The sequence below is a fragment of the Pleuronectes platessa genome, chromosome 3 (genome assembly GCF_947347685.1).
Source record: "Pleuronectes platessa chromosome 3, fPlePla1.1, whole genome shotgun sequence".
NCBI lineage: Eukaryota > Metazoa > Chordata > Actinopteri > Pleuronectiformes > Pleuronectidae > Pleuronectes > Pleuronectes platessa.
Window position 1 is genome coordinate 29,128,018 of NC_070628.1, and position 17,882 is coordinate 29,145,899.

The 17,882-nt window shown below is 40.4% G+C and overlaps 1 protein-coding gene across 1 annotated transcript; it reads right to left on the reverse strand.

The window, feature by feature from the left end:
- Positions 1-3,216: 3,216 nt before the first annotated feature.
- Positions 3,217-16,704, reverse strand: LOC128437244 (E3 ubiquitin-protein ligase TRIM39). Its single transcript, XM_053419310.1, has 11 exons — positions 16,548-16,704; positions 10,225-10,765; positions 8,400-8,580; positions 7,661-7,756; positions 7,117-7,206; positions 6,860-7,003; positions 6,141-6,312; positions 5,833-5,877; positions 5,645-5,671; positions 5,327-5,502; positions 3,217-5,002 (listed from the first exon to the last, which is right to left on the reverse strand). The coding sequence occupies exons 2-11, from the start codon at positions 10,746-10,748 to the stop codon at positions 4,634-4,636; spliced, it is 1,824 nt and encodes a 607-aa protein (XP_053275285.1). The 5' UTR covers positions 10,749-10,765; positions 16,548-16,704; the 3' UTR covers positions 3,217-4,633.
- Between the last annotated feature and the right edge of the window lie 1,178 nt (positions 16,705-17,882).

A 17,882-nucleotide genomic window follows, 5' to 3' on the forward strand; every position in this document is an offset into this window, starting at 1 on the left:
CTAATGTCTTTGAACATTGATAACAAGCATGTAGTTCTTTAATTCACATTAACTGCATTTAAATCACAATCTTAATATTTGTCTTAAATGCTTTAACCCCAGTGGCGGTTTGGCAGGAAGCAGTCGTCATACAGAGGCGTATTGCTCAACATGGATGTTCACTGTGGGGGTTGTCAGGCATGTTGGTTTATCCTAAATAAGAGATGAGCCGGACTGGTCCAATTTAAGTATTTATTGAGATGCAATGAAATGAACAACACATAGCTATGGACAATTATCACAGACTAGGCTAAATCAGTTCACCCCGAACAGAAGGGGTATGATATAATTATAACAGTAGATTTAATATGATTGGTTATGAAAGATTGAAGGGGAGTCACCGCAAATCAGTTTGGTTCTCCCTTATTGGTCCACAGCTGTAGTCCCCCGCCTCTTGTCAAGGAATCCAGGAAGTGACAAGAAGCCTCTCTGTGACGCTACTACTACTCTGATAGTTGCTAAGAAAAATGTTCTCTTCATGAAAGGCCTTGACACAGTTGATGCCATGTGGGCCATTGGAGAAAGGAATATGATGTTCCTACTATATCCAAACAATGTCCTGTTGATGTAAACATTAGCATCCTCGAAACCAAAACAACGAAACAAAACAATGTCAACAAAGTCACTCTGTATTCTCTCTGCATGAAATATATGTGATGTGAATGAATCTAGGGGAATAATGGTTTAATACCAAAAGTTAGAATTCAGAACAATTATAAGATTCATTATTAACACTATGCAGCAAGGGTCATTTATAAATCATTTGTATAAAGGCCTTATATCTGGCCCAACCTGCTCAAGGCCCCACCTCCTGTCTTTATTGCAAATAGTACAGTCAGACCCACACAACAGCTAAAATATTGGATTCTCACAGGGTTTAAGAGGAGCTTAAATGCATGTGATCTACCAGACACATCAGTGACAATATATAAGGTTGCTGTACATTTGCTGTCAATTTATGTATCGTTGTTGTTTGTGAAAGTGCAACCCACAGTGTGTGTTCACATTGTTGGGCTCTTTTGTCTGACTGTAACCTCTCACAATGTACTCTGTGTACTTTGCACTCAATCAGGACTTAACTATTTGTCTGTTTTGTCTGTCTACACTGCCATGCACTTTTCTGTTTGATTAAATTAATATTACCCAATCGCTTCTTATGTTGTTTGTTTGTCCCTGTTTGCTCTTGATACCACAATACAAATATTCGTGGCAGCCACTATGAAAATATGCAGCAATAACTTGGATAAATTTACCTCTTCCTTCAGTAATCCAGTTGACTAAAGCAAATTTTCACGTGAGGCTTGATCAAATTTAGATAAATTTCAAGGCAGAAAAAAACATAACCTGCAGCACCTCTGGCAGAGTGGTACTTTATTGATATTTTAGTGACATATACAGTGCCTTGCATAAGTATTCACCCCCCTTGGACTTTTTCCCATTATGTATTGTTACTAACTGGAATTCAAATAGACTTAAATAAACTTTTTCCCGTTTGATCAACAAAACATGCATAGTACTTTGGAGGTGCAAAATAAATTTTATTGTGACACAGACAATAATGAGAACAAAAAAGTTGACATCTGTTGGGTGCATAAGTATTCACCCCCCTGTGTCAATACTTGGTAGAACCCCCTTTTGCTGCAATTACAGCTGCAAGTCTTTTGGGGTATGTCTCTACCAGCTTTGCACATCTAGAGATGGAAAGGTTTGTCCATTCTTCTTGGCAAAAAAGATGAAGCTCAGTCAGATTGGATGGAGACCGTCTGTGAACCGCAATCTTCAAGTCTTGCCATAGATTCTCTATTGGATTGAGGTCTGGGCTTTGACTGGGCCATTTTAAGACATTAACATTCTTTAATCCAAACCATTCCTTTGTAGCTCTGGCTGTATGTTTAGGGTCATTGTCCTGCTGGAAGATGAACCTCCGCCCCAGTCTCAAGTCTTTTGCAGACTGCATCAGATTTTCTTCAAGGATTTCCCTGTATTTGGCTCCATCCATCTTTCCCTCTATTCTGACCAGTTTCCCTGTACCTGCTGAAGAGAAGCATCCCCACAGCATGATGCTACCACCACCATGTTTCACTGTTTGGATGGTGTGCTCAGGGTGATGGGCAGTGTTGGGTTTTCGCCACACATAGCGTTTTGCATTGAGGCCAAAAAGTTCAATTTTGGTCTCATCTGACCAGAGCACCTTCTTCCACATGTTTGCTGTGTCTCCCACATGGCTTCTGGCAAACTCCAAACGGGATTTTGTATGGATCCCTTTCAACAATGGCTTTCTTCTTGCCACTCTTCCATAAAGGCCAGATTTGTGGAGTAGACGACTAAAAGTTGTCCTGTGGACAGATTCTCCCACCTCAGCTGTGGATCTCTGCAACTCCTCCAGAGTAACCATGGGCCTCCTGGTTGCTTCTCTGATTAATTTTCTCCTTGTCCGACTCTTCAGTTTGGGTGGACGGCCTCCTCTTGGTAGGTTTGCGGTTGTGCCATATTCTTTCCATTTTCTTATGATGGATTTTATGGTGCTCAGAGAGATGTTCAAAGCTCTGGATATTTTTTTATAACCTAACCCTGCTTCATATTTCTCCACAACTTTATCCCTGACCTGTTTGGTGAGCTCCTTGGTCTTCATGATGCTGTTTGTTCAGTAATGATCTCCAACAAACTCTGAGTCCGTCACAGAACAGGTGTATTTATACTGAGATTAAATTGCAGACAGGTGGACCCTATTTACTAATTATGTGACTTGCAAATGTGACTTGTGAATGCAATTGGTCGCACCAGATCTTTGTTAGGGGTTTCACAGTAAAGGGGGTGAATACATATGCACTCAACACTTTTCAGATTTTTATTTGTAAATAATTGTGAAATCCATGTAATATTTCCCCCCACTTCCAAATGATGCACTATTTTGTGTTGGTCCATTACATAAACTCACGATGAAATAAATTTTAATCTGTGGTTATACCATGACAAAATGTAGAAAAGTCCAAAGGGGGTGAATACTTATGCAAGGCACTGTAGTTCAGCATTCAAACTGATCACCAGCTGGCAGCTAAGAGGCTGAGAAGATCTTTACCTTGGTAATGAATTACCAGAATCTCAAAGTGTAACAATGCAAACATGCAGTTTGAAGCCATTTAATTGATTCATATGTAAAATGAAGCATCCAACATAAACACCTCCAATGTTTTTTTTATTTATTTATTTACACACATCAGGCATTATGATCTGATGAAGTACATGTTTTTCAAGAATTCCACTCTTAAAAAGTCTTTCACAAGACAATCATTCTGTAAATGAAATCTACTAGATTTTCCTTCAATATTCTGACAACGTGAACAGCGAATGATATCCCGTTAAAGTTTAAGTTAATGTTTTAAAATAACATTTATTGTATTCAAGGTACAGCAGCATAGCGACTCCTGAGAAGTAAGTTAGACATCAAGCACCTGAAAAGATTTAGCAGAAAGAGATTAGCAGCAAACTTGATCATTTTACTCACCAAGGGCTGTCAGCAATAACATCAGCCTGGTGTTTTGCTTGTATTTCAATCAATTCTTTGCTTCTACTGTCTTTAGCAGCTGCTTCAAGAAGTAGTGCTGAAGATATAACCTCTTGTCTAATAAACTAAACAACAGCTGAAGCAGTGACCATCACCAGCACCCACTGGTATCTACAAAACTATTTACCAGTTACTTCCAGCAAGAAACCAGGCTCAGCAGCAGAGAAACAAATCGACATAGTACCTTTAGTAGAGAAAGATAATTTAAGAATTGAATTAATCTGGTTAAATTACCAATAACTGACACTTTTAGTATTGGAACATGTTAAATGTTATACAAACAGCAAATTAACACATAGGATTATCAGCAATGGACATATACAACAGGCAGTACTGCAACAAGCAACAAGCAACAGCAGCAACTCCCCCCCATAGATTGCCTTTATAAAGGAGGCTTCCGTAAAAACAACTGACTGGTAACTTCAACCTGCAAAAAAGGTTAATTATCGTTTTTTTCACTACGTTTGACTCATGAGGTTTCCCAGAGCCTTGAACTTCTACTTTTATGCATGTGACATAATTTCATTAACAAGGGAGGACGACACACATTCACATGTGTCAGGTCTAATCAATAAATTGTTTTTATGACTTTTAAATGAAGTGCATACTTTAAACCAGCTCAGCCAGAAATGTAGCACGATGCTCAATGGAAGCCTGAAGAGGGCTGAAAACACTTTATGGCATATTTGATGAATTATCCTCAGCTACATTAGTATACATTTCTCACAGCACATCCCTGTTAACATGCCAACATATGCTGTGCTTTGAACCTAAGTTCAGGCATTTTAGGTGGGTAATTTGAATCACAGACAGTTTAGTCTTTCTTTGTTTCAGTGATATTGACCACTGCTGACTTCAGTCTTGAGAGTTCACATTGGCCCAAAATGAGGAAAGCCCTTATCAACATCAACAGTCTGTTCATTGCTCTATTGCCATGAAGGAATTAGGTGAAGCTTGGATTGTGTTCCAGGTGTTTGTCTGTTAAATAATTCCTCATTTGTAAAGATTTCCTTAAAATGTCGACTTATTTCATTCTGTCATTGCAACAGGGCGAATGATTAGTGGACCCTCATTTCTTCCTGACTTGTTAGTACAGGGGCTGAAGAATGGGTGGATGGTGTCAGGAAAACTATCTGTGAAGGTATAGATGAGCACTCTGGCCTCCACATTGTAGAAGGACACCAGTCCCTTGTCACAGTCCACATAGATTCCAATCCGTGAAGGTCTGAGGTTGACAGTGAGGTTGGTTGAGGGTTCCGTTCGAAAGGCATAGTCTGCCCGATCCCGCAGGCTGAGGAACCAATAACCATGGGCGGGGCTTACGGTGATTTTGCCCTTCCGATTGACAGACCGGCTTGCCACTCCCAGGTCCCAGTCTGTCTTTCCTCCAACCTCCACCTGGAAGAGGGCAGTGTCAGTTCATTGCAATGAGTGAATGAGTCTCCAGAGTGCGGTCTGCACCGGGGATGGAATTGTCTCCCAATGACTGAAACTACAATAATAATACCTGACAATCATTTAGCAAATTTAAATTGCATCATTTCATTGCATTCCAGGCAGTTACCAAACACTTTGACTGGCTGAAATACAAATACAGTATCAGAGATTTTAATCAGTTTGTTTATCAGTCAGTTTGAGCTCAGGTTGTTCACACATCACGTAAAATGCCACAAGCCTGTGTTTTTCTTGAAGAATAGTGATTGTAAAATGTGTCCCACCCACCTCCCAGTAATGTCGTCCTGAGCTGAAGCCCTGGCGGGCCAGCAAACACACCACCCGGTCGAAGCGCTCAGGATAGTCCAGAACCGGCTGATGGCGGTCACCACAGTGCACCTGCTTTCCATCTACTGAGATGATGAGACGTGGATGGGCTGTGTTTTGGTCTAAAGTGATGTCAGCTTACAGATGGAGAAAGAGGGATGGTTGGTGTTGAAACTAATGGATGGTGGAATTAGTCAAAGTAAGACTTAAGTATAAAAACAAACAAAAAATCATTTGAAAATGTCAAATAACAGAGCAAACATGTTTTTAAACTCTTACCTGCATATTCCTGAACCCTCCTTATCTCTGTGGAGAAAAGATTATATATTTATACTCTAATATTAACATATCATATTAATATGTTTGCAATGTTTGTTGGTTCATTCACTTTAACAGGATCAAAAACACTTGACATAAACAATATTCCTAACAGATGCTAATCAACAAGTTCATAACAACAATCCTACTTGGATTTGGTCTGGGTACAGATTGGTCCAAAGACGATCGCTGGCCTGTTAATAAGAGAAAAGAAGAGACTTTTTTGATCATGTGCATTATCAGCCTTTATTAGTGAACATGTGATCATCAGAGACATATTATTGCTCCTTCATTAAAAATTTAGAATAAAGTCCTGTGTGACAGTAATAGAAATCAAGTAATGATGCAAATTTGGTTCTTTGGTAGAATATTCATGTTTGGCTTTGGGTCTTAAAATCATAGGTGTTTTTAAATTGTAGAATGTTTCCTTTAACATCAGCATCTTAACTCAACTAACCAGTTTCTCTCTGGGTCTGAATGAAGACTTCTGGCAGTTTGCGCATCTCTTCCTGAAAGTGCTCCATCGTTAGACTGAGGTTCCGTAGAATCAGACCTGAGGTCAGCTCAGACGACACAGAGACACTGGACCAGTCCTTAGCTGGAGTGGGGGTGGAAAGGCCAGTGAAGGTCTGCAGAGAGGAAAAAGAACAGACCACGTGAACAGACTTTAAGAAGTTCCAGGCGTGTGATGGCTCTGTCGTTCAGGTCTGTGATTTGAGAGGTGGTGTGTGTATTATGCCGGTGAGTTTGTTTTTGTTGGTGACAGAGATCATGTTGTAGAAAGTGGTGGGGCAGTACAGCAGGATGGGTTGGACTATTCTTTTGTAGAGTAGCAAGAGGAGGTGGGGGGCGAAGGACAGTGCTCTGAGTTTACAGATGATATGTAGTCTTTGCTGTGATCGGTTATGGACGGAAGTGACGCACTGATCAAAGACGAGTTTTTTATCAATACTGAGTCCGAGGTATTTGAACCTGTTCTACTGTTCTGTCCTGAATGGAGGTTGGGTTCAGTCCAGTGTGTGGTGTGTGTGTGATGTGCCAATGACTAGTTCCTTTGTCAAACAGTCGCCCAGAAGCCCAAAGTGGAATCATTAGTGGAAGTTCTAGTGAAATCAATTTCTCACGTATTCATGTTTTCTTTATTTGTTGAATATTTGTTCAACCATTAGTCCATACCGTTAGAAAGTCGACGTAGTCTTCAGATATAGCTAGCTGGCTCAGTGCTGTGCTCCTCCTCTTCAGCTCAGCGATCTCCTCCTCTAGCTCTCGCACCACACTTTGAGCTCTGTGCTCGGCCGCTCGATGACTCATCTCTATCACCTGAGGTTAACGGGAACAAGTTTGACATCACTGCTAAATTCATACTCCACTGACTTTCACTACAATGGTAACAGAAAAAAGATATCTTCATCCATCCTGTACATGTTATGTACCTCCAGGACTTCAGCTTGGCAGCGCTCCACACAGGAGATAACTTTGGAGAACACACACACAGCCCCATCGGTCTCTCTCTCAGCAGCAGCCTGAGGAGCAGACAATCAGTAAGTGTATATACTGTATGTTCATATTGTGTTTAGAGGCATGGACTGGACGTTTGTCAAGTTAGAAAAGATCTATGCACTCCTGAACAAAGTGGGATGCAGGCTGGATCATATGGTACTGACAAAGAGTTGGGATTTAAGTGAACTGTTATCAGAAGACTAGGAATCAACTGCCCTCACAAGCAAGTGAGTGGGAGCTTTGTTTAAAAAGTTAATAGAAACAAAAGGGATGCCAAAAATATAATCTTAAATGCAACACGTCAGCCTCGCAGTAAATGTTGCTCTCGTCACTTAAAAGCAGTCTGGATCAGGATAACCTGTAGACTCCTCTAACTTTTAAATGTGTCGCATATAGTGAGTCGTTTATTAGTTGTCAGGGCAGTCAGTCTGGTTAGTCTGTGTCTGTGGACTGAGCTACTGAGCTACTGAAACTCACATGCATCTCTCGTAAGGAGCTCTGTACTTCCTCCAGCTTCCTCTCTCTCTCGCAGATCAGATCCTTCAGCTCCCCCTCTTCAACTCCTAACTGTGCCTGGAGAAGATGGAGAACACAACCTTATTATGTCATAACTAGTAACAACCACAAGCCTGATCCTGACCGTGAAGTCGTCTCTAAATCCCACACATGCTTTTACAAATTATAATCTCCATGGCATGAAAGAAAGTGTAAGATTGACAGCACAGTAAATATTTTAAATCAATGGTAGGGGTCATAGATCTCCCTTAGGGGGTCACAAGATACCAACAAGCTGGCATCCTGAGATGATTTCTAGAAATCCAATAAAGTAAAAAAAATATTGGAAACATTATATATAGATATGATTGGTACAAAATAGTTGTTAAGCGACAGCTACTGCAGGTCAGTTTAGAGCAGCACAGGAAACACTGACATATGTGTCCATGTAGCTCAAGCTCCATATCCTCTGTTTGATTCAGCCACCTTCTGGGATAATAGTCTAGTCAAGTCTATTGTATGGTTATTTTGGTGGGTGTCTAAGAAGGTTGGGAACCAGTGATTTACATGAAACAATTTTCTGATTTTATATTACACAAGAGCACAAATTTTAATAGCTCTTATGCTGCACAATCGATATGTACACCTCCCCAACCCTTATATCTGCTGGGTATAGAATTGACATATGATCACACACACACACACACACACAAACACAAACCTTCTTGATGTGCCACTCCCTCTTGGCGGGGCGGATTGTGTGTCCTCTGTGCTCTGCTGCCTCTGCACACATGTTGCACACACACACGTTGTCAGTGCGACAGAAGAACTCGAGAGCTCTCAGGTGGAGGGGACACAGAGGCAGACTGGGCGAGGAATCAATTGGACCACTCAGAGTGTACCTGTCATAACGGTTAAATACAGCCATATTGAATTAGTAAACTGAACACACCTTTTAGTACATGAAAGTAAATGTAAGCCATTACGGTGCACGTTTAAGATTTGGGGGAAGAGCTGGCAATATATATATTTATATCTATGAATATATCTTTATATAGTAATAACATATAATTTCAAAAAAGAAATGCCAGAAATGACTGATTCCAGCTGATCGAATCAATTTGATAATTTCTTTGAAATGATAGTGAAAGAACTATGTATAGGTTTGGAACTGCTGGATGGACAAAATACGAAGTTTTTAAAAGCTATTAGCCCAAAAACTAAAGAATGCTTAATAGGGAGGGGCCACAAGTCAACCATCCAATGACAGTCCTAGAACTTTTTCAGGTTTATTTTACAGGGGAAACTGCGTAGATGCATTTAATTAAAAAAATACATATACTGAGGATGCACCAACATGTACAGGATCACAGAAAAGGGTTAAGAGGTAGTTTGTCATTCTGTCCCTTTTGCAGCCAGTGTTTGGGATTATAAATCCAATTACACTCATGCTGTTTGAGCAGTTTGTCCCTCCTCTAGGTGGTAGGGAGACCAGTTCAATGCCACAGAAACACAATGAGGAATTGTCAAGATGAGCATCATGAAAATGCTTATTGGGCTTTATTTTGTGTGTGTGAGGATTCACAAGCGATAACGTCATTGAATGGAAATTGCCTTGCCTGTATGTGGCTTGTAAAAGTGATGAGTTTTCATGATGTTATTGTGCAACTTCCACAGCAGTAGTTGCCATCGGGAAGAGGGTGCAAACGTGTCTGAGTTGACTGGATTTCTTATTGTTTCATAACTGAGAATTTCTTTAGTTTTTTAGCAGGCATTTAAAGTAAATCAGATCGTACTGTAACGGACTGGGTTTATGTTTATGTGCGGTTTTGACGTTGTGCAGTAAAACACTGTGTTTAAGGAGTGTTCTGATATCCTGGGGTCAGTGAAGAGGTCGGGGGTGGGACATGTGATTGTTTTGACCAATAGGATGGGGTTTTTTGGGGAAGACAGTCTCTTATTGGCTGGTTTTGTTGGGGATCGGGAGTCAATGAAGAAGTGAAGTGAAGTGAAGCGGAGTGAAGCGAGAAGTGCACATGTTCGTGTAAATGTAAATAAAAGTTGTTAAACGACGAAGAAGTTCCTTGTCCTCTGTAAGCGAGGACGCTACAGTATCTTCCTAAGAGCCAAACTTGTAGCCAGCAACAGAATGTTTTTGTTAGTGTCCTTTCCGATAGAGTGCTGTAATAATTGAGCCCTCGTTTTGAATGACCCACATATCTAAGAAATGCACTTTTTCTTTAAATACAGAAGATGTCATGTATGTCTCTACCATTTCATGATCTTAGACAAATGTGTGTACGGTATTAGGCCGAAACTTGAAAACTGCTTTTATTTAATAATCCTAAACTAAATAATTGATTGAGAGAATAATCTACAGAGTAATTGATCAAGGAAATGATCACCTGCAGCTCTACTCTGAATTAAAACCGTTGGAAGTAATTCTATGTGTGAGTATATGTGGTATCATCGAAATAAAAGAACTTTGCCAAAAATGAAACCAACCACAAAAAAAATGAATGAAATTAAACTGACATTTTCTGTACCTGCGGAGAGATGAATAGGGTGGAGGTGAGTCAAGCTGCTCTGTGCTCTGAGCCCTGGTGGCCATGTGAGAGCTGACTCTGTTGGGGCTCTGGTCGTGAAGGTCACTGGGATGGGTCGGCAGCTGTTGGAAACGGGTCATCATCTCAGCAATGATGCCCTCTGGCATCTCTCCTGACCTTGTGGCCGGGAGATGATGATGGTTAGGATGAGAGTTGGTGTCCTCCAGTCCTTCTCTGCCTCTTTCATCCATTCCAGAATTGGCAATCTCCTTGAATCGTTCAGTGATTTCCTTCAGGGTTCGGTTGATCTGAAGCTCCGGGCGCTTGCGGAAGGACTCCTTACAGAGTGGACACTGGTAGATCTTTGCAGCTCCTCGCACCGATGCCACTCCTGCCCAGTAAAAGGAGATGCATGCCTGGCAGAAGCTGTGACCACATGGTGTTGATACCGGATTATTGAACACCTCCAGACAGATGGAGCAGGTGAACTGGTCTTCAGACAGGAATGCTGCAGGCAGCTCCATAACCACCCGCTGCTACACTGGATATTGTAGGAAATAAGAGATGCAGGTTATATACAACCATTAAGATAGATAGTTTTGAGGCCTATTGATTTTTGTAATATGCTAATTTTAGAAGAAGAATGTTGAAGGGAGATTTGGGTTCTACTTTTTCCACCTCACAAGGTAGTGTTATCCAGCAAAACAAGACGAGATTAACATGAATTGTCTTAGCATTTAATAGATCTACAAACTTGACTTTATCTTTATATATAGTGTCATGAGTCTGAGGACAGATATTTTGTCTGTTTCATAACTCTGTATAGATGACATGATGATTAGGCACAGAGCTGTGATCCACACGATAAAGAGTACATTTGGTGTGTAGAAGTCTCACTGAGAAGTTTCATGCCTCAGTTGTTTGGAGTTCAGAGATGTCCTCGCGCCTTAGAGCTGCTAAACATTGTTGCTTTATCACTTCGACAGTACATGCTAACAAGCTAGCTCGAAAAACTGGAGACGACTGGTGAAGATGAATTTTTTACCAATCCTTTAAACCCAGGGCCGTCTTTAGAACATATTCCTAATATTTACTTTGAACTTTAGGCCAAACCTGAACCCTAAAGCTAATACTGCCTCTAACAAGATCCATGAAACCACTCTGCAGTGCTGTAAGTAACACAGTACTCCTGTGAGTCTGTATGTGTGTACCTCATGCAGTCACACATATGCGGGTGCGCACGCACACACACACACAGAGGCACTGAAACAATACAAATGAGTGGTTTCGTAAGATGTGGGAATACAGGCTTGGTTGGAATTTTTCGACTCAGCAGGGTTACCATGCCAACCTTATCCTTTAACAGGAGAATAGGTATCTTTCTATTTAGCAAGACTGAAACCTTACAGGAATTCTCTTCTCAAAAATGTTGGCAACACCTATAAGAAACAGTTTTTAGCCCCCCTGAGGTGGAGGAAGATGGTTGGTGCAATCCGTCTGTTGCTGAGTCATGGTGACACTAGATAACCACTGTGTGTGCTAAACTCGTTTCACAACAACAGGTGCATTTGTGTGAGGCTGTAGCAACTGTTGCTGTTGCCTTATTTTATGTTAAATGGTAAATGGTTTTGTATTTGTATAGCACTTTTCTAGCCTTAATGACCACTCAAAGCGCTTTACAGTTCAGTTTTACATTCACCCATTCACACACACATTCATACAGTGCACCTTGTTATTCTATGGGGGGCTATTCGGGGTTCAGCATCTTGCCCAAGGACACTTGGGCAAGATGGTTCAGATCTGCATGCAGGCATGCAGATGGTTCAGACTGGGGATCGAACTGCCGACCGTCAGGTTGGAGGACGACCACTCTACCCCCTCGGCCACAGCCACCCATTTTATGACATATTTAGCAAATTGATTCCACAGATGTCTCGTTGCAAAACGTTTTTTCCTTTTTCATGCAGAAGTCCAGCTTGTATCACACTGAACAGATGTAATAAGAGCAACGTTCTTAAAGTTTGACTATGTGAAACATTTCCCCATTAGCCACTTTAAATACCTTTAGTCATTTAGTTGTACGCGTCAAGACAGTTTTTGAGATGTGGCCGCTGATCGTGGATTATGATTACAAATAGATTGCTTAGATATACAACATTCTTGACAACTCCTCCACTTCTGTCCCTCAGTTATGGCTCTCTCTGATGTTTCTACTTAGATATTTTTCTTTGGTAGTTTGTCCTCTGTCTTGTTGGGGGGTTAAGGGCAGATGATGTCGCACCTTGTTAAGCCCTTGCTTAATTACGATATCATTGATTTTATGTATTCCTCATTAACAAATTAGTACCTCATTAACAATCTGTTTGTAAGTTAATAAACCCTGCATTATATTTTAAAAGTGGAACCATAATCCAGGTCATCACAATCTGGGAGTGGTAGCAATTCATATTTAATTTGAATTTTTATTGTGGCATCTTCTTGTCCATCTCCAAATGCCTGCAACTCAACAGTCTTATTCATGGTCTCATTCTGTACACTAAAGGAAAATTGAATTATTCAATGTTAATTTGATTTGACCACACCATCAAATGTTAGTCGGTCGATCATAAAAAATTCTACATATTTCAAAACTATGGGCAGTGTTCAGGATCAGAAATATATATATATATGAAATATACAGGATACCATGTGCATGAAAGGAACAAATTCAGTCTGTCTGTAATATCTCTCACACATTAAAAAATTCAAATAAAGACAGAAGGAACTAGAATGTACATTTCCTGTAGAAAATGGGGTGTTATTGTCAGCAGCACACTACTTGTAGTCACTGATGCTGGCAGCTGCAGAAATTGCATGTTTAATTAAATTAAACACAAAATTATAACAGTGTCCATCTCTGTATTTTTTCTTTTGTCCACTATCTGCAAAGGCAAACTCAGAACAAAGGGTGAAGAAATGCAATTTTGTGGGTCGCTCACTAATTGGAAGTCAAGGTTTGATTCCCACATCGTCCAGTCTGCAGCGCAAGATCCTGAAGTCCAACTTGCCCCTGATGGTTGTGCCATTCGTGTTTGAGTGGGAAGTGCAAGTGACAGAGAGGACCTAAGTACTGTATTGTGTAAGTGTGTTTGTGAACGGGAGACTGTGACTTGTGGGGTGAAGCACCTAAATGTTCTCAGTCTGTGCACTTGAGAGTTTGGATTGCAGTTGCTTGAAGCAGGAGTAAGAGCAAATGATTTTACCACATCCTCAAAAGTGTGTGAGTCTTGTAGAGAAAGGGGTGAAAAACAAAACAGTTTTGGGTCATATAAACATGGAACGCACGTGGTTTGGTGAAGCTCATATGAATGATGAAGGATTAGAGACTCAAAAGTATGTAGAATAAAAAATCACCCACTGAATATATCGACACTATAAATTATACCATGGTTGCCAAGATATTAGCCATCCCATTTTGCAATATTAGTTATCTAATTTTGGGACACTATTGTTACCAGATATCAGCGTAACACATTGAAACATTGGGAAGCTGTCCACTAAATTTCAGTCTTTGTAGTTTGTGAGATATCCATAAGATTTGTTTCATCATGATTTCAAGGTAACAATCCCACTGTTGCGTTGTTTGTGTCCTCTCCAGTTTTCTCCCACAGTCCACACACATGCTATGTTATGTTATTTAGTGACTCTGAGGCATGCATTAAAACTTGTGTTCACACATCTCAATTCACATCTTGTGATTAAATCTCACCTCCCCACTCTCTATCCACATAATCATTTCTGTTCACAAGGAAAAGTTTGACAGAAAAGTGTGAAAATATCTCTGGATCATAATGAGACTGTAGTGGATGAGAGGACGTCAACTGAGTTGGCAGTCTTTCAATGTGGCACAGGACACATTCACGTTCACGCCAGGTTCACACAGGTGAAAGAATGAGATCACATGCATCCCAGAGCAAATGTGAGTGTGATCAAATCTCTGTGTGGACCCCCATTGATGGGACCTGACACGATCACAATAGGACAGCCCTGAGCTAATCGGTCCCCACCTGGCATTAAACAACACACACACACACACACACACACACACACACACACACACACACACACACACACACACACACACACACACACACAAACGCACAGGCACACGCACACGCACGCACATGCACACACGCACACACAACTGCAAAACAGGTCGAGCCAGTTTTCCATTCACTGCTGCCATAGCTAAAGTCGGGAGCAAATGACCTGAGCATGGTGTTCATAGCTGGAATAGAAAATAAATGAGACAGTGTTTATTGATTGTTTCTGATAGAACAGAGAAGGGTACAGTGAGTAGAGAGAGGATTAAGACCCGATTAATTTTTACACATAATAAATTGTAGATTTCATCGATATTAATTGATACATTTACCACTTTTGTCATTTTATCAAAGGTCTAATCCAACAGTCCTGCAATAGATCCTCCTCCATGAACGTTCATGTTTGTGTTGAACTTGTTTATAAGAGGGTTTTTTGTCATTTACGCTACCTTATTTATAAACTTCTATATCATTTATATATATATATATATATATATACATATATATATATATATATGATGTATATCGTGTGGCTATAATAAACATCTTTCTGTATACACAACATAAGTCACCAGCACTACAAACTGCAGCCTCCAAAATGATCCCAAAGTTGAATCAACACTTCTCTAAAAGAGTATTGACATGAAAGTCTTCATGACGGTTGATGTTGGTATGTGATAGCTCCAAATACCAAATTATTATGTTATCTGCTGCTCCTGAGTTTGTAACATGGGTCAGCAGTCAGTTAACTGCAGGAGCCCTTTTCCTTTTGTTCTCATTGTTCTTTCTTTCAAAACTTTACTTCCTGTTCCTGCTGGGAAAATGAGAGAAGCTCTGACCAGGTGGTTGGCAAATTCCACAGACTTCTAAGACATCCAAATTTACATTCATTGAGCTCAGGGCCTTGCTGTTTATTTTACATTTTCACAATTATCTTACATACTAAGAGAAAATTATTTTAATAATTGTATTTCCTGAATTCATCAGCATCTGCTCAAGTTGCCTTCTCTGTAGTCTGAGCCCATTCATGCAATTCTCCCAAAATCAACATTATGTAGAGATAATGCTGACAGACAATGCTCCTGCACATTTTTTCAGTACATTGTCTTGGTGGTGAATGACAAACTATGGTCGATCCAATAATTAATCACTTGGTATTTTTCAAAATGTTCAAAACTAATTCTCCAGAATTGTTAAAATTACAGACTCTTTTTATAGAAATCACATCTTTCAAGATCAAACTTCACCAAATTAGCTGACCATACATGGGGATGATGTGCAATTTGTATCACCAATATTTTTGACAATTGTCACAGTTTTAAGTTTAAATGTAAAAAAAATGTGATGTCATTGTAACAATTCTGAGATGTGAGTGAACAATGTTTACAAGTTCAAATCATGAGGGAGGTGAGTCACCTTATTGCTGCAGCTTGATGCTACTTAAATATGTTTCTCTTTGTTTTCATGTTTAATGTGTGGTTCGGGAATTTACAGGGTCATGTTGACATGATAACCCATGAGTGCACAGTAATCACTACTACCCCCCCAGATAACATACAGAGGTGGTCTATTTCAGGCACTTCTGGTCCGTTTGTGGCCCGGACAAAATGGACGTGAGCCTAAAATAGCCCACTTGTAAAATATAAAATGTTGCCAAAATATCCCAAAACTAATGTGGGCATTTTTGAGGCAAACACATGGTGCTCTTGGCAAGATGTAATCTGGATGTGTACCCAATGTAATTAATCATGAATACGGCCCAAATAGCACATAGATAAGAGTTGACATGCTGTATTGCTTTGGCTTACTTGTGGCCCAGGTCTGGCGAACAAGAGAGGACCAATCAAGTACCACGTAGTATCTGGGTCAGATGTTAGATGTAGACAAAATCTGGGCCGAAACAGTTTTGCTTTGTGGGATGTTATTAGTACTCAAAGCTTGAACCACTCATCTTCCTCCATTTTGATCTCTACTATACAAGTTTTGTGAATTAATCTAGCACAGTTGTTATGACTATCATATTGACTGACACAGTCTGTCCACAGACGAACGCCTGTGTCGTAATAAGCAGTTACATAGTCAAGAGTGAGCCATTAAAGGGCTTTTCACACTCTGGTACACTATTCACAGCACCATAGATGGGGATATCAGTGTGCAACAGGCACTTTAGCATTAAATGGTAAAAGATAACATGAAACACACAGCTTCCTGATAAGTTTAGTGTAGTTAAACACGTCTTACCTGTTGAGAGGACTGAAGAGATTTCGCAGTAGTGATTATTTCAGTCAGGAGGTAAAGACAAAAACACGAGACGTCAGTGTTGACAGTCACTCTCATTCTCTACAGTCTGTTTCCTTCCTTCCCCGTGTCACAGTGCTGTTGACCCCTCCCTCCAAACCCCCCAGCCTTAACATTCATCCAATCCAACCAGCTCGACAGGTGCAGCTGTACAGGTGCTAAGCTTTGTTTTTTTTTAAACGATCTCTCTCACTCAGTCTTTATCTCTCGGGCAAACTGACTCACAGCCTAAATTAAAACAACATTTGAATCTTGTATAACACGAGTCAATAATTAATTACAAAAAAAGCTGTCAAAACGTCTTTGAAGAAACATGATTTTATGTCTGCATCCTGAATCAGTAGCAAATAAACTGCTTCTTGCACTGGCAAAACCAGGGTAGCTAAAAAAAACTATTTTTTAAAGGGGAAATAAGTTTCTTTCTTTAAAACATCAATCAGCCCTCCACCGGACACTGAGCTCTCAGATATTCCATTGAATAGCTACCAGTCATCAGTGGACAAACTTCTGAACCACTCCGAGACAACCATCACCACCTCTCTCACTCTGCCCTCTAGCTGACAAGCAAGGCTACACATGTGCACTGGACCCCATTCTCACCAAACTCTTCAAGCTATATCTCCCACCATTGTACCAGCAATCACGCATGACAACTTCTATACATCTTTTAAATGGGCCCAGGTAACACTTGCCCAGAAAGCTTTTCCCTAACCAAGGTCAAATTGACAATTAACAAATGGTTTCCTCACTTCTCTTCTTACCAAGGGGGCATAAGGATTCACAGGATTCCTCTCATGAACACTCTCCTTAATCCATATCAGTTGGGCTTTAACAGAGAACACTTCACTGAAACATCTCTTTTGCCTCAAGACAGCAGGAGCAGCTACTTAATCATTTACGAACGCACACTTCTTCATGGCCTCTGTGTTCCTTGAAGGAATGGCATCTTGTTGTCCCATCCCTGCACACAAGCCATCACAGTCCAGACTGTTGTGGTCGAGGGTTGCTCGGAATGAGCGTCCATCTTTCTGTCTTCAAGAACCTTTAGAATACTCTTCTTCTGGCAGTACCTCCTGCCAGAATAACACTCCTTCTTCTGGCAGTCGGCTGACCTGCTTTTTGGCTTATTGGACAGATTTGGATATCGGATCCACCTCCTACTTCTCTATCCTGGTTATAAATGTCCACATCTAGATATAAAAAAAGGTCTGGTGTGGAATCAATAATAAAAGCATATTGTTGCAGCATACCTGATTGGAATATGGTGGTTTGCACCTT

Coding starts and splice junctions, on each gene's coding strand:
- LOC128437244 (XM_053419310.1), bottom strand. CDS start 10,748: ATGGAGCTGCCTGCAGCATTCCTGTCTGAAGACCAGTTCACCTGCTCC. Junction 8,581..10,224: donor CCCTATTCATCTCTCCGCAG/GTACAGAAAATG, acceptor CCGTTATGACAG/GTACACTCTGAGTGGTCCAA. Junction 7,207..7,660: donor GCTCCTTACGAGAGATGCAT/GTGAGTTTCAGT, acceptor TCTGCTCCTCAG/GCTGCTGCTGAGAGAGAGAC.